Source organism: Candoia aspera, chromosome 4 (assembly GCF_035149785.1).
Source record: "Candoia aspera isolate rCanAsp1 chromosome 4, rCanAsp1.hap2, whole genome shotgun sequence".
Taxonomy (NCBI): Eukaryota; Metazoa; Chordata; class Lepidosauria; order Squamata; family Boidae; genus Candoia; species Candoia aspera.
This window is the reverse complement of record NC_086156.1, coordinates 46,714,454-46,739,852: the sequence shown is the minus strand read 5'-3', so window position 1 is coordinate 46,739,852 and position 25,399 is coordinate 46,714,454. Positions and strand designations below refer to the sequence as shown.

Genomic DNA, 25,399 nt, shown 5'->3' with positions numbered 1-25,399 from the left:
GACAAACCAGAGGGCTACAGGCTAGACAAGAAGCTTAACAAATATCCCTGAAGCAGTTTCATAACACTGCCAAGAACAGAACATCAAGTCAGCAGGCCTTAGACTCTACTTAAAAGGGTTTTGGGTACATCTGCATTGGGTCTCATTATCCTTTCATAGAGGAAAAAAAAAAGATTGCTGAACAAATATTTTCTCCTTAACAAAGTTATCAAATTGGATTTTTTTTTTTAACAAGAGGGGGAAATTATTAAACACTTGACTTTAGAGTAATCACATGATTTGTATTTACAGTAATTGTAATTAAATGTACATGAAATGACATCAAATGTAGCTTTTATCCTTGCCCTCTGCAACTTTTTGGGGTGCAGCCTTTGGCATCACACAGCCCTTAGCTGAGAACAAACTTGGCACCCTCATGCTAAGCCATAAACTGCGGTTTACAAATCATAATGCCTGTGTTCACATAAACATGCTAAGCCTAGGCCAAAGCCAACCAGATTTAATGCAATGTGCAAGCTGGTATAGCAAGTCCTTCAACTATATTCATCTATTTTGCAGTCATTAAATCCTAGCCAGACTGAATTCCACATTTAAAAAAATATATTTTTAAAAATTCCCTTTTTGGTTTCTGTCCAAAGCATACAGCTCCCTTCATTAAGTACAGCCTACTTAACTGATACTTAGGATTTCCTGGTTGCAATTTGGAGATCCTGCCCTGGAGGACCTCTCCCTTTCCTGAGATTCCAAGACTGGTGCAGTTGCTCCTCCCCTTTTGTCAGCCCACCTCCCCCATTTGCTATTGGGGAAGAGCCATAGTGAAGCAGTAGAGTATTGGTTTTGCATATTTGCTCTCTCGATGCTGCACCAAATGCCACGTGTTCTGAGAATTTTGGGAATTGAAGTACAACACATCCGGAAGGCACTGGCTAGGGAAAGCTGCAAGAGAGGGAGTTTAAGCAACATAGGACTGAAACTTCTCTAGACCAGTGTTTCTCAACCTTAGCAAGGGTGGCAAGCCAGTATGTTGGCTGGGGAACTCTGGGAGTTGAAGTCCATACATCTTCAAGTTGCCAAGTTTGAGAAACACTATTCTAGACAGCAAAGAACTTAGATAATTCTTTGGATTTTAGGCATATTAAACTTACCCAACTGTCAGTGATTTTCCCCTATGCCATTTTACAAAATGTAGTAGCTGAAATGCTAGGAGAGCTCACGAGTGCTATCTCAAGTGTGAAGCAGCATAAGGCAGGTATCTGTGATAGATTATATAAAAGAGCACCAAAGATTAAAGTAAAATATTGAGGAATCTCCTTGGTCCCTTAAGGATTTGCCTTCATATTCCTAACTGTAATAGTCTTCCCTTACATGGGGACTCCTCTGTCTCTTTTCCCAGAGATAACCATCATTGCCAAACCTGAACAGTGTTTTGCAGCACTGTTGTTTCCACACCTGAAATGAGTCCTGAAATATCCCCAACAACCCTGTCCATAGCATTTTCATTAAGAACACACTGTATCTGTAAACACTGAAGTTAATGGGTCTGCTTTTAAGATGTACAAGAGAATTCACTCGTGGGCTTGCCATGTCATTAGCCAAATCCATGCAGTAAGACAACTGATTGCTAGATATATGCATGTCCTCAGTTTCTCAATCACACACATGAGCACAGACTTCAGAGACACATACGCCAGCTTCCAATTACATATACTAGGAGAGAACCCCTGTTTATAATTAGCAATGCTTCAGATGGGGAGTTTTAAGGATTGCATGAGCAAATCACAAAACTGCTTGTTTACGCAAGTCGCTAAAATGAGATCAATTGAACATTTGTAAGTAAACAATCTAATGACTTTCAAACAATGAAAGAATGATAACCTCATTTAGCTTTTGTCTACAACTGTCCAACTATTTCTTACAATTATTCCCTATCCTGAGCTTTTCTGTAGCAACCAATACTGATTTAGCTGAGAAGTGGCCATTATATCTAAATTTTGTAGTTCTGATTACAATAGAACTATCATTTGTGGCAAAAACAATCATTTATAGCACATATATACTTCCTGAAGAGGCCACTTAAAATGAACACATTGAACTTGAGCAAGAATTTTATGGGCCAGAATTACATTGCTGGACTTAGATTTTTGTCCTTGGCCAGTCTTTAAATCTTGAGAAATCACACTCCTTATATCTAACTAGATCCTTAAACCAAGTTTGGCAGTTTTCTCCTAAACAGCATTCTTACTGCACATTTTTAGAAGCTGTCCAATCTAGATGGTAAGTTTACTTTTCCGCAGTACAATTAATGAAGCATAGTTAACCCATCATCAGTTAAATAGTGTGGGAAAGTAGTTGCATTATCTTTGCTTAGTGAGGTCCTTAGCTAGAGGAAGAGGAAAGCTTCCATGGTTTCATGCATCAGTGGTACCTTAAAGCTAACTCTCCAGTGCACAAATGGTGAAAGAACAGACATTTGTAAAGATACTTTATATCAGTGTTTCTCAACCTTGGCAGTTAGAAGATGTGTGGACTTCAACTTCCAGAATTCCCCAGCCAGCCAAGCAGAAACACTGCTTTATATTAATCACTTAATACTTCCACAACCACCATTGGATCATAAAATGGTTCGAAGGCTTCTTGCACAGCCATCTCTGACGGAGCAACTGTAGCAGTCCCAGCTGGTGGAGCCTTCTTGCAATTCAGGTCTGAAAAGGGACTGAACCATCGCAGTGAAAAATTACCCCCGAAAGCCAGTTTCATCCCTTCCCAGCCGCTGGCTTTTTCCCAAGTTGGCTGCTCTTTTTTAAGCCGTTCTATACCCTGCAGAAGACAAAATAGTTTACATTTATTCATTAAAGGCACGTGGAAAACTGTGCTATAACATATAGATGGATGATAGCCTAAATAATTTAAGGATTTTTCTGAATGTAGATAGGGAGTCTTCAAAAGAAAAAAAGAATAAGAAGTTTATAACATTCTTCAGCCATTAATAGGAAATCAAAGAACAGGATCACATCAGGAAAATACTGGAAAATGTTCATCTACTGTACATGTAGTGAAAAAAATAAAATTATACTCTTCACCACATTTTGGATTAACAGGAACCAAACTGAGACCTGCTGGATGTCTCCCCAAATCCAGAATTCGTAGCTGATTAGGGTTACATAAAGTAGATCACATTCTCATTCCAGGACTTAAACGCTATTGTTTCTGTGCATGCTCAATTCCCTGATTTTTTTCACAGAACAATTTGTGTTAAGATGATTCAATGCAAGACATTCTTTGTGCAATTGCTATGCTTTCTTAATGGAATTTTACAAGGGCTCAGGTTACAGCATCTTTAATTTCTAAACCTCCCATTCCCCATTCCACCCCTTCTTCATAAGGGAAATCCATTGGAAGACAGAAAGAAGAGCTGCCCCATGGGTCTGATTGCTAGAGTTCTCATCTGAAAGTGCCATGAATGCAGTTAGCTCAATTTAAAAAATCTAGCAATAATAGTGGATAACAGATTGCAAATTAAACGAACAGAAGTTCTGAAGGGGATAAAAGACAGATTTGTTTTTAGATTAACTATGGATGTAGCATAATTGGTAACCTCCTTGAGAAGCTCTTTGCTCATGTGTGTCATAAAAGGAAGAATACATTTTCAAAGGTGCTGCACACAGCCCAAATTTCTGTAAGCAGTTTTCATTTAAAAAACCACAATTTAGAGGGGAAAAAACATTTCCATACAAGTGAGCATTTTAAGAGTTTAATCCACTAAATGTAACAGCTCCATCATGCTTGTCAACTAAAGATAAGTTTTTACAGGAGGACAGTCAACAAAACATATTTTCAGAATTCGCAAGTTGAGGAGAATGTCACCTGTGGGACAACATCCATAGTACAGTCTAAAGTTGCACATCCAGCCAGCCCTATGTTCTCCTCTGAACATTCAAAAACTTGGACAAGCAAGAGAAATAGACAAAGAGTTCTTTGCACATACTAGTAGGCTTTTTGGAAGTTATCGCTAATCCTTCAAATGTATTCTCTAAAATAGAGGGCTAGCAGAAACTGATTCAGGATGTAATCTAGGAGTAGCATTTCCACTGAAATGGGATTGGCATCTCCTCTGTATTTGTCAAAATCATATAAAAAAGATTAGTGGTGTTCGTAATTATACATTCCTTAGTTAAGTGGAATTTTTTGGTAGGGCACTCCGAAGTTCTTCCTCCCCACCCCATGTATTTTGCATCTACTATGGTATGTTAACACACGATGTCTTCATTCACTAAACCCAGCAGGGAAATCCAGAAAGGCTAAAAAAAAAATCACATGTCAATAATTGTGAATGAGCACAAGCACAGCTTAAACCCCTAAAATTCCTATCAGAAATACTTCCTGATACTTTCCTTTCTTTCATGATACTCCTACAAACAGTCCAACCTCTTGTCTTGGTTTCCTTCAAAGCTACTGGGGTGGAATAGGGCAGAACGATCACTTTTTATAGGATTCCAAAGTGATCCATGTAAGCATCTGTACTGCACCCAAAAGGTCCCAGATTCAATCCCTAAAATCTCCACATACAGCTGGGTAAATACCTACGTGAAATGTCTGGGAGTCCTTATGGAGTCAGCAATATAGAAAGAAGGTAAGGAAATAAATAAAATAAAATCCTGGAGAACTATCGCCAGTCAGAATGAACAATAGATGCACCAAATATGTCTTAATTTTAAGGCAGAGTCCTGTGTTCTAATCAGTTAAAACTAAAATTACAGAATCAGAGGCATCAAAATGAAAAAAAAATCTATTTCAAAGAAATACATTACCATTTTACATTTAAAATACCCAATGAAAAGTTTTGGTCTAAAGTTAATGCAACACTCAGAGGAGGTTTTCTTTTATAAATGCATTTCTAAATGACCCTTCCAACTACAGCATTCTATGATTCCACTAATAGCTTCTCAGGAAAATTTCAGAATTCAAGCAGAATGAGACACAGTACTGCCATGTTTAGGTAGTGATTAAGAAGATAGTTTAATTATAAAAATGGATGGTGATTCAAGATTTGAGAAAATAACATTTGCAATCTGAGACTTTAGGGAAAGATCTTAAAAACAAAAACTATTAGCATATATACTTTTTTTTTAGCTTATTCCGTCACTGACTACCTAGATTCTTTGCAACTGACAGTAAAGCATTCAAATCAGAAATTAAGCATTGGAGAATCAGTGCAATGTCTGTCAATGCCAGTTTTATACTGAATTCAGTAAGCTCCTGAAACTACAAAAAACGTTCATCTGATTTCCTTATAGATATTAGCTCCCTACTTCTCACATCCCACTTTTAGGTAAAGATAAATGTAGGGCATCTGTGGAGGGCAGAATTAGAAAAAAACAAGTGTTGCATCTGGGCAATCATAGTCACCATCTTAACTTTTTTGATCCACCCTCTCGACACCCTTGAGCACCTAGGAGATGTTTTGGATTATATGAACCAATGCTATGATTTCCAGGGGGTGAGATTTTCCTGAACAATGTGGAAATGCTGTAATTATATTTTAGAAACCCAAGAACTTTACGGATTTATTCCAGGAATATGTTAGTATCTGGGCAAACTCCCAACATTGTACTTTCAGAGTTGTAGGTATCACATGTCTGTAGTTTGGACTGGATAGCCATCAGCATTAGGTAAGTGTTTTCAGATGCTCTATGTGAACTACAATAAAAGGGTTTAAAATCACATATTTGCCAGTATTCTCTCTCATCTGCAGACTTCTATACTATTCATATTGCTTGTTCAATTTGTCATTGGAACTCAATGATCAATGAGTCATTTAATAAAATATGTTTCTATTCAGCTTGGAAAGAATAAAGAATCAAATTCAGTATGAAGTCATTTATTTGACTTGAATGTAAATAATTTTATTCATTGATAGCTAGACAAACATATAATCATTTAACATTTTTCAGAGGTAGTCATATTAGTTTACTACAGGAAATCCAACAGGGTGTTCTGTGACAAATTTATTGCAGTATAAATTTTTGTGATCCACCAAAAAAAAATAGTACAGTAACAGCACTAACCCCCCCCCCCAATCTAGCAAGATATTAAAAACTTGGGAAAATAAAGAAAGTCCTGTCTAATACCAAAAATACATCAAAATGGAGATGAGACAGCCTCCCTAAGAAGAAAATTCCAGAGTCAGGGAGCTGATGAAAATTGGAACAGAAAATGCTCTCTCATCAGTGGGTAGACGGTCTGCTGGAATGCATATCCTAAATGACTTTTAATAAGTAAAGTAAGACCTAGACACATTGTCATACTCTCTTTGCAATATCTCGTTTTATACATCACTGAAGCTCTTTGTCTAATAAGCTGGCAATTATAGTGTCATTCAGCAAAAATTCAAAATCATGCAGGTCTAAGTATAATTGCTTAAACTAAGTTTCACTGAACTCAGTGGCTCTTACTTCCAAGACTGAAAGGTAAAATATCTATTTCTTTTTCTCCAGGTGTTAAAAAATACATGATTGCTAAAAGTATTTTTTTCTAAAACATCTCTCCTCTTAAAATACAGAACACTGAGGATTACTGATCCACAAAGTACATTCTTCCGCAATAGACATTTTAATACATAATTGTGGAAACAGGAAAGCCAGTTTGGTTACAAAAATGTCTGCTTGCTTGCTTGCTAAACACACAATGATAAAATATAAAAGTGTAGCCACAGTACTATTTGGTTCAGATAAATTTAAATCTGAATTCTAATTATTCAACCTTCTACAATCTTGAGGACAATGAAATTTAAAGAAACTTGTTTTAAATAAAGGCACAGAAGCAGTGTTCAGAAAAGGTTTATTGCATTTGTTTCCCATATGGAAGCATTGACAGAATTGGAAAAGATGCAGCATTCACATTATTTTCAAAATGAGACAAATTTATTGGCCTTTTAAACCCACTTCCCTTCCACTCCATGGCTTTGATTCAGTCTAAACAATACATCTGGGAGCATAGCTCATTTGCATTTCTATCTTTCTGAAGGACTTTTTTCCTGCAGATATTCTAATAGTTACCATCAGAATTTTTAAAATCCAAAATATGCAATGAAATCCCTGCCCATATACCAAAGTGTTACAGACTCACTCAGTTTGGGTGTGATCTGTTCTAACTACTTTTGTTTTAAACCGAATGCCTTCTGCTTAGTCCTCATCTCCAAGCTCTTATTATGTATACAGTTTGCCATCCATGTAGTCATGAAAGAAGGCATGCATGATCTTTTAACATGACAATTCCAATTGTAAAATATATATGTATAGAGATAAAGCAGAACAAACATTTAAGGATATAAAAAGGTGGTAATGTTAAAGAAAATCAGAGGACAATGCTGACCTATCTATAGAAACATTTGGTGCTTAGGCTTTTATCTGGACTTGCAAGCCTCTTCTACACATGAACACTATTCATTAACCATCCCTCAATTTTTTTTAACCAAGACAAACATTATCTTGCTATTCTACACATTTAAATCAACTTTTCATATTTCTGCAATTATAAGGCATTACCAACCCACACATACTCACAACCACCTTCATCCGTTTAACAATTCCTGCTGTCCAGAAAGGTATGGTACGAAACAGCGCAAGGAGGAAGAGTTTCTGCAGCTCTCCAAAATACGGTCGTGTTGGCAACATGTTTTAGAGATTAAAGTCTAAGCAAAGCTATTAACTGGCCCTCTTGCTGAGCCGTATCTTCTCTTCCACTACTTCAGATATTATGTGAAGTTTTAACTCAGGCGCATACAAAATACCACAACACAAAAAACCAAACCCCCAGCTAAAAATATTCTCTGCCATGAAGAAGTCCATGAATGTCCATACAAGAAGACAATACTGCTGGCACGGGCTGCCATTCAGCAGTTGTGTAAGTACTACTCAGTCAGTATAGGTGGGCAGAGAGAGAGGAGTTTCCCTTTTACATTAGTCATGTCAGCAAGCAGACAGGGGAAAAAATAGGCCAGTCAAGTTATTAAGTAAAAAAAAAAGAAGAAGAAAACGCTTCAGCCAGAGATGAAGAATTACCAAAGTTTTCAGAATACAGACCTGCTATTCCCCCCTGCCCTCATCTTTTCTCTGCAATTATCAGCCCTTTTACAGGCATTTTTTGAAGATTTTGTTTTTTTCATTTGAAACATTCATGTGTAATAGCCATAGTGCCGCAAATGCAGTTTTGTTTGGGTGGAAATGTTGTTCACGAATTCTTAGACCACATATTGATATGGGTCGGCTTTTCCTTGGTCTGGAGTAGCAAATGGGCTAAGCCAAACTATAGAGAACGGATGGCCGAATACTGCTTTCATGTTCATCCATTTTGTTTTTTTAGCCCATCTTCTCTCTTCTTTTTTCAACTGTTCTATTCCCTGAAAACAGAAATATGACATTTTCAGGCAGGAACTTATTTTTGTACTTCTGGTTTCCGGGAAAAGGTTCCCTCTTATCTATCCTTTATCAAATGGCTGGAGCAGGAAAATAGTAAGATTTTCTAAACATATCCCTTTTTAAAAATTAACAAAGGCTAGGGGAAAAAAAAGAAAACCAATAATGTAGAAATGAAGAGAAAATTACAATTGCCATGACAACTTTAGGAGTTGACATTAATACTCTCCTCCCCAAAAATGCTTAACAAGGCAATTATGTTTTTATTCAAATGGTTAATAAGGAAACATATATATTTCCAGATTTAAGAAAAGCCTCAGCCACTGCTTTTGAAGTTCCATTTAATCATAAGCTTGTTTTCTAAAACCTGGTGCCATTCTTCAGCTAGCATGACTGCTGACCAATATATTCAAGACGTTACAAACTCAGCACATCTGGAGGGCACTTGGTTGGAGAAAGTGCAGTCACTTGCCAGCAGAAGAAAGAATTGTAAGGTAATGCATGAATATAGAAAAGTGTGAGACAGGAACAGTATTAGCTTAGGAAAAGTCAGAAGAATACATGTGGATCCTTCAGATGGGTTCCTAATACTTCAGTAACAAGCACCTACATCTGCATTAAGAATCAGTTATGGCTATAAAATGTCAAGTTACATTTTGATACTAGATATTTTTGGAAACTGATCCATTCTCCATTCTTTCCGATCAACTTTTTATACTGATGTTTAGAAATGCAGGAACAGCAGAGTCAATTATACCATTGTTCCTGGTGAGTTGGTCTGAATATCAAATTAAATCAGTATTTGCCTTAGCAGAACAACTCAGATTACACTCACTGACTTCTCCCCAAAATAGGTATAGCCAACAAACATGATGGGTCTCTCCATGGTTTGCTTAATGGCATCACTGTGTGAAACAGAACAAGACAGAGGAAGAAACACAAAAGAAATGGTGGTTCCTTTTTCTGATTTGCTTTCCATAAGAAAAACAAGTCAAAGTCCTTAGTTCACACAACATGTAGAACAAATTACTGATGGCGCTGCCCACAGTTTGTCAAACATGCCTACCCATAGGAGGAGCCAGCAGCTGCAGAGTTGAACTGCTCATCCTTACATGCTGTTTAGTCCTGTTTCATCATAGTGTGATACTCAAACTGGAACAATGCACTGAAGCCACTGCAGGCAATAAACTGAGAGACTTTTGGAAGAACACAATTCAGTCACATAATCAGTGACCAGGGGGATAGAACCACATGTAATACAGTAAATGGGATACAATACTGCCTCTCCACCAGAATGCAAAATTTGAAAGAGAGAGAAAAAAATACAGGAGACAGCCAAAAAATATAGTGTTCTGATAGAAGATGGTTTTAGTTGATCACACAGTCAGGATCTCACAAAGAAAGTATTTTTGTACACAATAATGGTTATGCCTTAGAAAGGTAAATAGGGGAGGTAACCCTCATTTTAAATCCCGAAAAGAGACTAGACCTGGTGTGAGATATAGAAGATGCTTAACCATTTGAATGCTGATCACAGATCTATCAAATATAACATATCAACTTATAATAATAAAAATTGCCTAAAATCCAAAACAACTAAATTGATTTCCAAAAGAAATAATTTCTCAAAAAAGGACATTAATTAGAATGGCATAATGGACAGGAGAAGCTAAAATTCTTCATGAAGCTGGGAAATGATGTAAATACAGTGCAGTTAAACAGCATACAAGAAGTTACAGAAGGAAACAAAAGAGCAAACTTTCTCTATTCAATTCAGTTTGAGGGGAGAGGGGGAAAGGAACATGAATTTGCAAAGCAGTGATCTGAAGAACAAATCAGTAATAGCACATCAATAAAAATATTCTTTGCTTAAGGAATAGACATGAACATGATGAGCTAGTAGGATTATTGGATGAGAAATGTGTAAAAAGCATTTCTGAAGGATGATAAGGAGGCTGCAGAAAGAGACAGAAAGACATTTTAAGCATACTGGGAAAAAATCCAGAATAAAAACTGGTTGTGAATATAATTTTGTATAAGTTTTATGAAATATGCTAGCTATCAACCTCATTATTAAAAGGACACATAGGGAAATCAGGAAATCACAAACCCATCAAATTAACCTGTGAGTTACAATATTGAATTATTAAACAAACTGAGCAAGAAGCCATGCTGACTCATCCTCAGCATGTCTTTTGCTAAGACAGCTGTTAAGTTATTTCTGATTCTGAAGTAAATTCTGAGAGTTAAGAAGTATTATGTAATGGGATAATAAAGTAAATAATGACTGTATTTGGATATCATAGTGAACCTTGGCTTGCCATTATGAGAAGTTATAAATGCCAAGTTTATTTACTTATTTATCACTTGGCCTTACATGCTGCTCCAATCAAACCAATTCTAAGTAGCTTACAAATCTTCCAATGCAGTTAAAAATAATAAAATAGCATAGATCGAATCTAAGTAACCTCCCACCAATATGGTGTTCCTTTCTCCAGGGAGCAGGCCATCTACCATTTCATCCCCAAAGACCCTCTGGAAGAGCCAGACCTTAACAGACTTCCACAATGCTAGGAAGGATGAGACCAGCCTTATCTCTGGGGCCAGTGTATCCCAGAGGAGAGGGGGCCATCACTGAGAAGGCTCACTCCTGAGGTCCCCTACTTCATCCTTTCATTCCGCTCTGGATGAAATGATATCAGAAGCTTCTGATACCAGTTTCCTAAATCATGTATGTAGTTGCTATTAAGCTGCTTAGAGCCAGATCACTGAAGCAGCGTAAAAGTATTAATAATAAATAAACAGGTAGATGTATAAATGGCTTTTGTTTGAACTCATTAAAACTATAGTTTACAAATGCAAGATCCAAACCAGAATAAAATTTTGGTTTGAGATTTTGGTTTATGGGTCAGTGCTAGCTTGCAGACACAAATTTGCCAGGTCTATTTATTTATAAATTTGATGCTTATATATTTTTATAATCATAGACTACAGCACAGAAAACTGGAACAAAAAATAAACTACAATAAGCAAATAAATGTAAATATTTATAAAATGCCAAATCATAATATTTAAACTTGTCTCAAATTTTAAAATGTCTGGAATGTAAACGTTGGGGGTCAGTGTTATATTTCCCAACTACTGCATCAAATTTAGCGACTATTGCACATATCCCAGTCTCCGGGCTAGAAAGTAAAAAGGAAGTGAGCGATGTTTAGTGTCACCCAAATAAGATGGAAGAAGTGGGACAATTAACAAATGTTGAGCATCTTGGTACATGCACAGCTTATGAGCACGTGATCTACTGACCCTACTGCTCTGCAGTATGGCAGGCTTTGTCCCCTATAGAATTTCCTATATTTTTCATACAGCACTAGAGTTAGTCTTGCTAATGGCTTATATATACTAATACTTGCAAGTATGCTGTTCTATGTATAAGAGTTACTAAATTATAACTATGTAAGCTAGTCTAAGTAAGTCATTGATTCTATCCAGACTGTAATAACTTGGAACCAAAGACACGTTTATTTGTGTTCCAAATCTCTCTCACTTTCATGCTTGCTTTAGCACTATCAAGCCCTAAAGCCAAGGGTGATTCTGCTGAAAAGCTATATGAGCAGAGTTTAACCTCTAAAAGGTAGTCCCATGGTAATTAGCAAGAATCAGCCAATACTAAGGCCAAGAATTGATTTAGTTTAAACCAAACATGGTAACTAAATCTTCACTGCAATTTTCAATAGTCTAATCTCAAATCTTAAGATGGCACTCCATATGTATATAATATGCGTATTATAATAAATATGAAAAAATTGGACTGGACCAGATCTAAAAGAGGGAGAATAGAATACAAACTCAATTAAGTTCCACAGAGTAATTGAGCACGGCCTTTAGCTTAAAAGAAGGCTACAGAAATATACTGGGCTCCTCTGCTTTAAAAGAAACTGAGAATTGTAGCAATGGTCCATTGGATATTTGGGGATATATCTGGCGTGTTCTTTTTGGGCTGCAGAATAATAAAACACAGTTTGATACAATATAGAAAATGATGGTTCACCACAAACCAGGTATAGAAACCTCTAATTTCATTACATGCATTAGTAGTGCATACCCACTCAGAGTTGCTGATGCTTCTAGTTGCATATCACAGGTAGCATTCTTGAGTCTTGCCATCTAAATACAACCACTGTAAATTTGAGAGTGCCCAAAAGCTTTAATAAAACTGTGATTTTTAGCACCCCTACCCCACCCCCAGTGGTCCATCAGTTAATTGTTTCTTGGGATAATAACATATTGTATATACATGTAGTGCATGTCTTGAACAACTTCCCCTGCATCAACCAACAGATTTAGTCATCCCTGGGCCAAAAAAAGCAGGCCAATCTCTGTGGCAACTAGTCCTTTTATGGCTTAATAAATAGTTAAGAAGAGTGGGAACAGAGCAGTGTTCAAGTGAAAGAACATGAACAATAGGATCTGCTTTTTCAAAGGGACTAGTCACATTTGATTTTTCATATCTGAGTAGGATATAAGCAGTGAGGTGGCTGAGTCTGTAATATGCGCCAGATCGTCTGCATGATCAAATGCAAAGCAGACAATTTTATGAATGATCTTTCCAAACTGGATGGATAGATAATACAGTGGCATTTCAAGTAACATTTGTGTAAAATGATACTAGGAGCAAAAAAATAATACACTTTGTTTATATACACACACTGATGACACTCTCAAATGCAACCAGGGAAACAATGAACTGCCAACTCACATTGTAGTGCAGTTTAATGTAAAGCTTTTGGAATCATAATAAAAGATGATGATGCCCTTGAGTTGAGTTCAGCTCATGGTGGCTGCAAGTCTACTAATTATTTTGGCAGGAATGTGGAAGCAGTTTGTCACTGCCACCTTCTGGAAAGTCTAGTCCATATCCCTGGGATTTTGGGGTAATCTTCCAAATAAATATTAACCATGTCTAACAGTTATTAAATGGTTTTGAGATAACTGAGGTCGGTTAGATGCTGCCATTTGCCTTCATATAAAACTCAATGGTATGGTCATATTCCAAATTTTGTGCATAGTTCTAGTATTCCCATCTCAAAAAAATAAAGCAGTGAAAATACAAATAAATACTGAAATACCCACCAAAACAATGAAGGGATTTATACATTTATATTTATATATGTTTTTTTTATTATGCAAAGGCTATGGGGTGGCCATATCCACCCCAGGTAGAAGTGAGGTGGATGATGGACTGTCCTCCTTAGGTATGACACCCCAGCTGTGGAATGCCTTTTTTAACCTAGTACTAAATCTGATGCTTTGGCACCAGGCAATGACTTTTTATGAGCTTTCACAGCTTCACAGAATATAGTTCTGTTTTTAAAATATATGAAACTAATTGCTTTTTAAATTTTTTCTGATTTTTATGCAAAATAAAAATCCATTTTTATATAATATGCCATTCTGAGATTCTTTGGGCTGAAGTATTCCTTATTAAATTTCCGTAACAGCTGTGGGCAATGCAGGCAACAAACATCTATGAAGTAACTAAACCGAGATTCTCTCTGAGTACTAACAGTGACTTTCTTTTATTGAGATTTCTCTTACCTACAGTATTTAAAGTGCTGGTAATTTATTTCTCACTCTGAGAAATCAGCTGAAATCTTTCACTCTCCTTCTCCAACAGGGATATAAGTCCTCTTGTTTTCAATATAAGTTACTTGAAAATTGGTCTATAGAAGATAAGAGCCTTACAGAATAATTCTAAGTTTCTACAGAAATAAATGCCAGTATGTTCCACGGGGTTTTCTCATTTATAGGATGGCAATCTCAACATCCTTATTAGGGAGGAAGAATTATTTAATGCAATGTAATTTCTTTCTTAATACATCTGTTTAGAATTACACAATACTTATTCAATCTCTAGGTTGCTGAACTTCAAGGTATCTTCAAGACTGACAATTGGGAAAGATGAAGCAATGACCCCCATGGATCTCATCTCAATGTACACAATTTTAGTTATCCCCTTTGTAAGAAAAATGACAAACAAAGATGATTGACTATTTGACTACCATTTGGGGACTCTGCAGAAGCTGCTATGAAACAGAGGCTTAAACTATTGAAAAATTGCTACGTATAATTCCATGACAGCAGGTTCTTCCAAACCTCCTTTAATTCATGAAACAAAACAAACAGATGACAACATTGGCTGAACTTGTTTGGATATCATATCAAAACAATGTCTCTTTTATTGCTGCCTGTTACCCCAGGCAACTTGGTCACATTGCAAAAAATAAGAGCACTTTCTATTGGGTAGGAGCCAATAAAGAGAAGTAAACAACCACATCCATTCCCAAACTCATCAAAATTGATAAACGGCTGTTAAAAGATGCCCGATCCACTTACATTCTAAGCCAGTCAATCACAGATTTTCTTCAGGTGCTCTTGGTAACACCAGATACTAATAGTAAGTCACAATTTCCCTTTGAAGGAGAAGTGGCAAAGCCCAAAGGCATTGATTTTTGTTGAAATGTACAATTAATTGCTAAATGTCTTTATGGCTTTAAGCACAGGCCCACTTATCTAACTGGACAATTCAGAAATGGTTACTTCTGCAAGACAGTTCCTCTAGATGTATACAGAAAAATACTCCCCGCATCATCCTTGTGTATCACTAAATGAAACATGGAGCAACAGAAAGAGTGCAAAAATGAAACTGTAGAAAGTTACCACCCATGAATATCCACATTTTATTGCCCTACAGCAACCTTCCCAAACAAAATTCCCACCCTCTAAATAAATTAAATGTCTGGAGAGCATCAAGTTGGGAAAGGCTTTGCTAACATTTGTATTTCAGGAAGTCCAACTGCTATTCATAAAACGTATTTTCTACTGCAGTTTGTTTGTATGGCTCCCTCATATTTTTTTTCTGACAAAGACAATGAAATCACATCAAATGAGTCTTTTAAAAAAGGAACAGAATATGCAAGAGACTAAGAAGAACTCACCGTTTCATCAGTGCAGATGGAATGTACCTGCGTTCCAAACATTACGGATGTGAAAATGAGAAAAAGGAGAGCCTCAAAACACAAGAGGATCAGAAGGATCACAGTAGTTGGCGGAGAGAAAGAACTGCATTCTGAAAATGTAATATGAAAGAGCATTTCATATTCTAGCAACAGAACCAGTGTGGGTATTGCTTTTGTATGCTACTTAAGTGTTGCCTTCACTGAGTGGTCTCTAAATTTATTTATTTATTTATTTATTCATTCATTCATTCATTCATTCATAAATAAATAAATGAGATATCTAACTATTCAGAATTACTTAGAAAACACCAAATTCCAACATCTGGGAAATCAGTTATAGAGTTCTGAAAGCCACTGGTCATATAATGCAGGTATTAAAAGGGTAGCAGGAATAGATATGAAAAAACACAATACTAATAATAAAAATTATCAAAATCTTAGCTTTCATTTTAAAAACAAGTTTTCTCAGCCTTCTCTACAAATACTGACACAGCATGAAAATGCAATACTCAGTGAAATTTCAAGAGCGTAAGTTGTGGGGAGTGAAACAAATTAATAAACAATAGGTAGCAGCAAGGTTTCAGGATGTACTTCCGTTTTGTGTGAAGTAAAATATATATACTTTCTATACTTCCATTCTTGTATAAATTAAATTTGCTGGAGAATTTGGGTTAAGTAGGAATATTTCTGGGAAATACCTATAACCACCTTTCCTGGCTTAAAGTTTTTGCCGCTGGTAGTGCTCACTGAATCAGGATTTAAATGAGATAATAGTGTGAAATGAGATAGCCAGTTTCGTGTAGTGGTTAAGGCACCAGGCTAAAAACATGGAGACCGTGAGTTCTAGCCCCACCTCAGGCACAAAGCCAGCTGGGTGACCTTGGGCCAGTCCCTTTCTCTCAGCCCTAGAAGGAGACAATGACAAACCACTTCTGAAAAACCTTGCCAAGAAAACTGCAGCGATTTGTCTAGGCTGTCGCCAGGAGTCAGCATTGACTCTAAGGCACCCCCCCCCAAAAGTGTGGTATAATGGTTAGTGTTCTGGACAGGAAGGCCCAGGATAGAGTAACCCCATTCTGCCACAGAGCTCACTGGGTGACTCTGAGACAAGCACCACCTCTCTGCCCAAGCTACCTCACAGGTTGTGAGATTAAAAATGAGGGATGACCCCAGGTATCTGATCTCCTCGATCTCCTTATTGGTAAAACAATATATATAAAAGGCTTTTTTGTTTTGGCTGGCATAGCAGGAACACGCCAGCTTTCTTGGGGAAAGCTGTATCAAGGACCAAATACATTAAGAAACAATAATTAGTATACTGTAATAATTATAAGCTATGTTGTAACTGTAGGCAGGTTCTCTTCCCAGCTCCCTTCTCTAGTCCAACCTGGTCTTCGGTTTTTTTGCATTCTCTCCTATAAAAAGTCATTATTAGGACTTCTTTTTTCCAACATAGTTTATTGTCATAAAACTAGCAATCTGCATAAGTGAAATTGGAGCACATTACTGGGCACAGCTGAAATTTCATTAATTGCTCAACTTTAAAAACAAAACAAAACAAAACAAAGCAGCATACCTCTGTCATTGCTTTCCTAATCAATTTATTTCATGATGACATGAGATTAAATTTCAGAATGAATTGCCACCAAAAGGTGCTGGAAGTGAAATAAGGCCGTTGGGGATGGGGAACAGAAATGGAAACAAAATAAAAACCCTACAAAATAAAAATTTCATTTTCCAGCTTTTTCTGTCTGTTGTGATTTGCATTCATCAGGTTTATGCAAGCAGGAGACTCCATGGTACTACTTTTAGCCTCAACTTTCTAGTCTTGTTTCTTACAATTTTAATTATGAAACAAGAATCTACCTTTGGCCTACAATCACTTTCCAACTTTGATATGCTGAATTTTAATGTCCTGATTCAAAGGTGAATATTATTGTTTTTACCCATATATGTAGCAATGTTTTTATTAATTTTTACTTCCATAGGATTTTGGCCATTTTCAGCTATTACAAAATACACAAACACATCCTATTTCACAATAGTCATTAGACATAATTCTTCAAGGCCCACTCTTTAGAAAGAGGGTGGCCAGAATCACCCATTGTCAGTAAATCGCAGGTCCCCATATTTCTTTTGAGGATGTGCTGGGGTTACACCTTCCATTTCACCTCTGGCCAGAAAAAGCATGGTTTCTCTCCTGGTTTGTTCCAGTATCACTTTTCATTTCTATTCCCACACACTCTCTACCCCCTGCAACAGGGGTCAAAATGGTCCCTGTAGGCACCCAAGATAAAGATGCAACAGGGGCATTGAAGGTATTATGTGCTTACTTTTTCTAAGGAAAGGTCAGGGAGAATTATTAATAGAGGCCATTTCTTGGGTTCTCACCCTGCACATGATGTTTTAGGTTTTTGTTTCTTTGCTTGAGGACAGAAGGACCACAGTATGGTGCACCTGTTCAGCCTTAGTCAAATAATCTCACAGGTGATTTTCTTTAGAGGAGATCTGCACTTTTTTCCTTAACTGGGTGGTGGGTGAAAGAGAGGGAGCTAAAGGAATGTGGATGGTTCTTAAAATTGCCTTAGATGTTATAAAATTAAAGACAAAAATATCCTTAGGAAACATGCAATCACCCATCTAATTCTCTTTGTGGGGGCTATACAACTAGGATGGTTTACTTCAAAAATATTATATTTGTCAATACTCACTTGTCCAGTCTTCTTCCAAACAATATAGGAAGTGAAATCCAACCATGATCAGCGCATGCAGAGAAATTAGTGCTATATACATCTGAAACAGAATTGGAATGTTAAGAAGGACAGGTCTGAACACTGCATATGAATGTGCAAAATGTTATTATATGCACAAAATATAGCAGGGAAAGTTTCTAATGATGCACATTAAAAATAATGGTTTCATAAACCTTTGCCCTGGAAGTCTTTCAACAACTTGGTCCCTATACGTACTGCAAATCAACTGATAGCAAACTTGTATGTTTTGAACTATGTATGTTTGAAGCACAAGATATACGTACATGTACAGCCCCTCCATTCACTTTGTAACTGATTTTTTTAAAAAGAAAAACATATTTATAGAAACCGTTAAACAGGCATACAAAAGTCAGGCTATATATGCAGTTCTTTGTTTAAAACAATTAAAATGATTTTAAATACGTTTTCAGTATCTGGTAGTTTTTCCTAGTGCAAGTCAGCTTATGATCCGGAATTGCAATCAAAATCGTTCTATACTGTAAGTTTTTTGTTTGTTTATAGGGGTCACCTATAGTTGTTACACAGTAGGCATACAACTTACTATGTAACAAAGTAAGTTACCCTTAATAAAGTGGAACTCAGTTCTGAGCAAACATGCCTAAAATTATTAAACATGGCTTCATACTGCAACATCTCCAGGCTATGCTGCCCTCTACAACAGATTAATAAGAACTTGTCCGCGTGGAGTTGAAACAGAGCTGAGCTGTTAATCAATTAAACACATTTCTCTAAGAAAAAAACAGTTGTTAATTAACAAAAGGGAAAAGTCAACATTATGACCAATGCTTCCACTTAAGATTATCTTGTATTCCTGTAGCAACTTCCTTGTGCTCTTGTGTGTGCAGAATTACATTAGTAAAAGAATAATATACCCCTAATTGCTTTGTCAGTTTTTAAGTGGAGCAGAAATACAAGATACAGTTTTTGGAAGAGATAAATAATATTGTCCTATGATCAAAGGCTCCCTTATCTTTACCCTTATCTCCTAAATCACTTTAATAAGAAAATAAATAGGGTTAGGCATAAACAAGGGAAAAATACCTGGAATAAACAACCGGATGGCCATTTACCTCTACCAATACTGAATTAAATGGTGAGAGTGTAAGGAGATTATTCTTTTATGAAGCTTGTTATATGCCATGGTATAAAAAGCAGGTTTTTCATCAAGGTTCCCTCCCCAAATGTAATTATTATTTATACTGTCTGAAAATGATGGTAAACTAACCACATATTTAGAACTGGAGAGTAATACTAGCAGTCTAGCCTGATCTTTCCTGTGGAAGACGTAAGACTACCACCATCAGCCAGATCTTTCTAAGGGAAAATTAGTACTAAGCCTTGACCCTGAAAGGCTTATAAGCAATTTAAGTGCCTGGTAGGAAGTATGCCCAATACACACAAACTGAAGTTATTCAAGAGCCAGATTTTACAGTTGGGAAGCAAAGCAAAAGATTGTCCACCATCTGATGCATACCAGTCTCTCAATATTTTGTCTCTTTAAAAAAAAACTCATAGTAACTGGCATTCTCATGGGTTTAATATTACCCTCATTTATTAAGCAGGGGACCAACTAGGATTAGAGCTTGTAATTTAAAGTGTAGTAATACACTTTGATAAGGCACTTTGCTAACTTAACTATTTTTTGCTTCAAACATCCCGCAGCTTCAAAAAGTAGCTACTTTTCTCAGGAGTATCCCCTTGAAATTATTTTAGGAGGGAGTCTCAAAAATTGAGCAAGACCTACTTGAAGTTTCAGGGCCATTTTCGATAGTTATACACACAGATCACTCACTCAGTGAATTACTTACTGTAAACAGTACAAAGTATTTCTGGTTATTCTCTCCTACACAGTTATTAACCCATGGGCAGTGGTGATCCATTTTCCGTATACATCTCTTACAAACACTAAAAGGAGACAAAAACAAAAACCTCACAAATTGAAATGCAATCCCATCTACATTGAGAAACTGGTCTTTTACAGATATCAGACTATGGGATAAATATTTTCTCTTTGCCAAAAGCTACATTGCCTTCTACGTTACTTAAATTATTATTTAATTATTAAAACATTATTCAAAGTGGAAGAAATAAATGTTGGATTTGGAGCACTGAGTAAGTGACAAACTCTGCTGCAAATCTCTAAACGGCTTATATGCTCCAGTTTTTATTGCAGTTGTAGTTAGTAAATGTAACTTAAATGCTAGGAATTTTTTTTCTTTTGAAAGTTTACAGCATATTTGAAATGCAATTCACAATAAACTCCATGCCACCAATTATCAGATTAATTTCTTCTGACTGACTACATGTATTCAGCTTGGTATCTTATGTCCTGTTGCCTCTCATATTCCCCCTTTTAGCTAATTAAAGACATCACTAAAAGAAAGGAATGGGATAATGGTGCTGTGGGGCACATTCTAATCCTATTTCTGTTTCTCTATGGGTATGTACATCACTCAGAATAAAAAGCTCTATGCTACCTTTCCTTTCATATTTTAAACACCTATGAGAGCAATGGGAAGGGGGGTGTTACACAAGCATCTGCATGCTCCTTTCACTCTGGTGTTCGTTCCCCTTCACCACACAGACCTCTTTTTATAACTTTTGAGAACAGATGCTTTGTGATTTGATGCAAGGGACAACCCACTAATATGGTATATACAGCTCTCCTCCAAGATCAGGGGCAGGTGGGAAATGATTTACAATTGCATAAAGCTTGGCCAGTCACCACAGTACACTTCTGGCTTCTGCTCAGAAAAATTATTTTTTGAGGCAAGACAACATTGGGTATGTCAGAACCGAGGCAAGTACAGTGGACTCACTACTGAAATAATCTATAGATTATTTTACAACCTTTATGTATAACCCATGCTGTCTTCCTGTCTTGAGTGTATGTAAATATGGAGACAGATAAGCACAAGAACAAAAGCGGGGGGATATACAGTGTGTTTGTGTGTGTGTGTGTGTGTGTGTGTGTGCGCGCGCGTGTAGTATGAGCTTCTAGAGGACACATTTCTACCAATGGAAAGGCCCACAGCTGCCTTCAGAGGAAGAGGCTAGATATAAAATACATACATACAGCAGGGCAGTGATTTTCTGGCTATGTGGATCTGCCAATGAAAAACAATTCTAAATTACCACATAACTCAGTGTGAACAAATTATCATATTACTGGTCAGCAGGTACTCAAACCTGCATTTTGAAGCAGAAAACTTGAAGAGGTTACAAAACTCAATACAATTAAATTAAAATGAATTATAATGTAGAAATGTGCTAAAATCTTATTAACAGCTGCTAAGTGAAAGAAAGATTCACATGCTAGATTACTGCTGACGCCTCTATCAAATTACAACAGTAACATAAATAAGTCATGATGATGATGTATTATTACCTGCAGTGGTGCGCTCTGTCTGGTTTGATGCTACAGCATTTTGGACACTTATAAACAACTTGTCCTGGCTTCAGCTGTAAGCTCTCTATGAATTCTTTTGTGGCATTACCTTTGGGCACTGCACCCTGAAAGTGAAAATAAAGAGTTCCAGAGCACCTTGAATCACCATCAAAAATCTCAGAGGGCCCTATTACAAACACATGTGCATTCAGACATATGCATTTAGGAGAGCTCAGTGACAATGCATGCATTACAAATGTACAGCCCTTTGATTCTGAAGCTAAAATGTGCTTCAGAATGGCCATCACTAAGCAACATGGTCATGTGACACCACGCTTTACGAACATGTTCCTTAGCTATGGCAATTCCAGTCCCAATTGCCGTCATAACCCAAGGACTACCTGTATACCCAAACCATTCCATGCCTGGAACACATGCCTGAACTGTGTGTTTAGTATGGATATACAAATATGAAACAGGTCTGTTTTGTTCCAGATGTGGACCATAATACAATTATTTTAGGTAGAAGAATTTGGGGAGGGAAAAGTAGGAAAAAAATTGGCTGAAGCTTTCCTTGACAACAGTGGAAGTGGTTGAGGGAGCAAAGGGAAGGCCTTCCAAGATTAGGGACAGGTAGGCATTCTCATTTTGTGCACACACCTAAAATCAATCAACCAAGTTTTATCAAATAAAATGAGAAACTGATATACTTTTTTAAAGGATGCAAAAGCTGAGTGCTTTTACAGAATGCCATATTACCTGAAGCACAACAGCAAGCCATGCTCCATGAGGAAAGGGGGAAGCTGAGGTTTCGTTACCATTAATTTCACATATGGAAAATATGACAAGAAGTAGAAATTTGTATGATAGGGTTATAATCTAAAGTTAAAAATTATGAAGAGCTTTCTTGCTATAAAAGCCCATGCACAAACAGAATCAACCAACTTAATTAAAGCATGGTGTTTTCTATCTTAGTAACATGGTAACACAAAAAGCAGTTTATAATATAGAAAAGATGTTTTTAAAAGTGTCATTTATGATTGCATAACTTCTAGTAAACATTGGTAGTCCAGAAGCTACTCTAATACTAACACAAGAAGTTAAGAGTAATTGTACAGTCCTCATGAACTGAAGCAAACATCTACAATGGCTAAAATATTTAGTTAATGAAGCATAGCACCAGGAAAACACTTCCCACAAGTGTATGGATGTGCCCATCATATTTAAATAAAGGAAAATCACCAACAGGAAATGGACAACTGCTACAACAAACCATAATATGCATGCTTTCAAGCATTTTCTTCTGCAAATATTCTTAGAGAATTCAGGTATAAAAGGAAGGAACCAGCAAACTGGAACCAGAGGCCCAGTTTCTGTTCTAACTCGGCACTAGTGAGGTGAACTCAACCATCTGGCTGCAGCTCCAGATTCACCCAATGAACTCATGTTCTACAGATGTTTCCAGTGAGCTTTTAGTGGTCCCAGCTAACATGTGGAAATTATAGCAAACGTATCTGAAGAACACTAGGTACCTGCCCTCTTTCTAGGATCTGTGGAAAATCTAATCATGCCAAATATGATTTTTGTAATAGTTCCAATCTCATTAAAAGCTATTTGAGAGTTATGAAACTATTCAAGTAGTACATCAAGGGCCAACTGAGATACTTCATTTTCTTCCACAAAAAGCTGCTTCATGCAGATGCAAGAATGAAGTTAACTCGCTGTAACCAATTCCACTTTAGTTGCATTTGCCTAAGTATGGCAATACATCTCTCAGGTTCAGTTTGGCTAATCTCAATATACTTTTTGTGAAAACTTAAACACACACACAACAATTAGAAGAGAGACTGCACTACCAAAGAATAACTGAAGTCGTTATTATAAGAGAACTGATGGGTTGTTTAACAGCACTGGTGAAAGGAAAGACCTCATGCAATTGTATGTCTTTTTTTGCTCAACTAAAATCAGGCATTTTGGAGTAAAAAGGAAAAAGATGCTTCCATCCACATATAGGCATGCAAATACAGGTAGTCCTTGTTCAGGGACCATTTAAAGTTACGATGGCAGTGAACGAGTGGGACTTACCAACTGTCCTTGTAGTTGTAGCCATCAGTGTCCCTGTGGTCATCTGATCGTAATTTGCGCACTTGGCGACCAGTGCACAATTACGATGGTCACAGCATCCCAAGTTACAGATCACCATTTGCGACCTTCACTGCTGGCTTCCGACAAGCAAAGTCAATGGGGAAGCTGGCAGGAGGTCGCAAATGGCAATCACATGACTGCAGGACACTGCAACTGCACAGGATTCACCTAACAATGGCAACTAGAACTGCCACAACTGCCATTGTAAGTTGCCACAGTCATGTGATGTCACGCTTTATGACCACTTAGCAACAGAATGGCTGGTCCCAATTACCATCATTAATCAAGAACTACATGTAGTACCTCTTGACAACCCCTTAAACTAACATGTCTTTTCCTGGGATCACAAAGCAGCTGCAGAGGCAGGCATACAAATCCTGTGAAAAGACACAGCTTCTTTAGGAAACTGCCAACAGGTGATATGGGAGCACTCCAAAGCACTTTTCCTCTCTGAATCTACAGTTACAAAGCCAAATGCCTAGAAAGGTTAAAAAGGGGGAAATATTCCCACTGGATTTATTCATCTTCAGTTTCACCTCTGTTACAAACTACGATGCTCAAACCCTCAAATACCATAATTCAGGGGATAATGCAATTAGCTGTAAACTTGAAATTTAAAACTGATTTAAAAAGCAGATTCTGCTTTCTGTTTTTAACAATGGTCACATCCACACCTTGTAAAGAGCTTAATGCCTGATACATATTTAAATGCAGTTAATTATTTAAAATGCATCTGGATAAAACTTTCCCATCATCTAGTATATGTATCTTGATTCCCATCATCCCCAGCCAATACAGTGATTCTTCTCTGCTGGCAGGGACTGATGGAAATTGTTTGGAGGTTAAGTATAGCGCTATAACTATTATTCTGTTCTTGAGATGAAAAAGCAATATTTTTATTCAAAATACAAAGTAGTTCTCTAAAGGGACAAGCACAGAAAACAGGTTTTACCAGCTTTTCGTGCCATGGCATGCTGTCAACATTACATGTATTAAAGCAGATAAGAAAAAAAGATAGACTCCCACCCCTTCACCTCTGTATTTTCCTTTTTTTCTTAAGCAAAGGATCCCTTCTGTGCAGTCTGAAGACCCTAACAGAATTTCTTATGTGAGTAATGCTCCATAGAACATGTTTAAAAAGTGATTAAAAGCAACTGCATTGCAAAATAATATGCTCTTTGTTTCAATGGAGGCAAATTTTTAAGAAATGATGCTATTTGACCAAGTTATATTCTCTATGTGTTCTAGAATTTTTTTGGTCCCAAAATCTCACTACACAGCAAACAAGAGAAAAGGCAGCTGGGTTATATATTCATAACTTCATGGAGCTGGAAAGGCCATTTAGATCACCAAATCTAAATCCCAAATACCTGGAGGAATCCAAATTAAAACATCCCTGACAGATGGCTACCCAGCCCCTTCTTAAATATATTCACAGGAAACAAGTCACTTCATTGTTTCTGCTGCCAAACTGCTTTTTCTTAACATTCAGTTTAAATCTCCTTTCCTATAACAAAAGCATAATTTCATTGCCTGCAGCATGGGATCAAGACAACTACACTCTTCTTCTGTTTAAATTTCCTTTAGGAATTTAAATTGCATTATCATATCTCTTCTTAAAATTTCTCTTCTCTTCCAAGTATTCTTACATCCCTT

The 25,399-nt window shown here is 36.9% G+C and overlaps 1 protein-coding gene across 2 annotated transcripts in view; it reads right to left on the bottom strand.

The window, feature by feature from the left end:
• Positions 1-260: 260 nt before the first annotated feature.
• Positions 261-25,399, bottom strand: part of ZDHHC3 (zinc finger DHHC-type palmitoyltransferase 3) — a 49,420-nt gene continuing 24,281 nt past the window's right edge. The window contains exons 3-8 of one of the 2 annotated variants that reach the window (XM_063304028.1): positions 21,599-21,723; positions 20,019-20,115; positions 18,148-18,229; positions 15,416-15,546; positions 670-2,817; positions 261-537 (exon numbers count right to left, since the gene is read on the bottom strand). In XM_063304028.1, the coding sequence (XP_063160098.1) occupies positions 2,578-2,817; positions 15,416-15,546; positions 18,148-18,229; positions 20,019-20,115; positions 21,599-21,723 (675 nt within the window). In that variant the 3' untranslated portion in view covers positions 261-537; positions 670-2,577. Of the gene's footprint in view, positions 538-669; positions 2,818-6,820; positions 8,399-15,415; positions 15,547-18,147; positions 18,230-20,018; positions 20,116-21,598; positions 21,724-25,399 lie in introns of those variants that run through there. The other variant, XM_063304029.1, reaches the window with a different exon arrangement.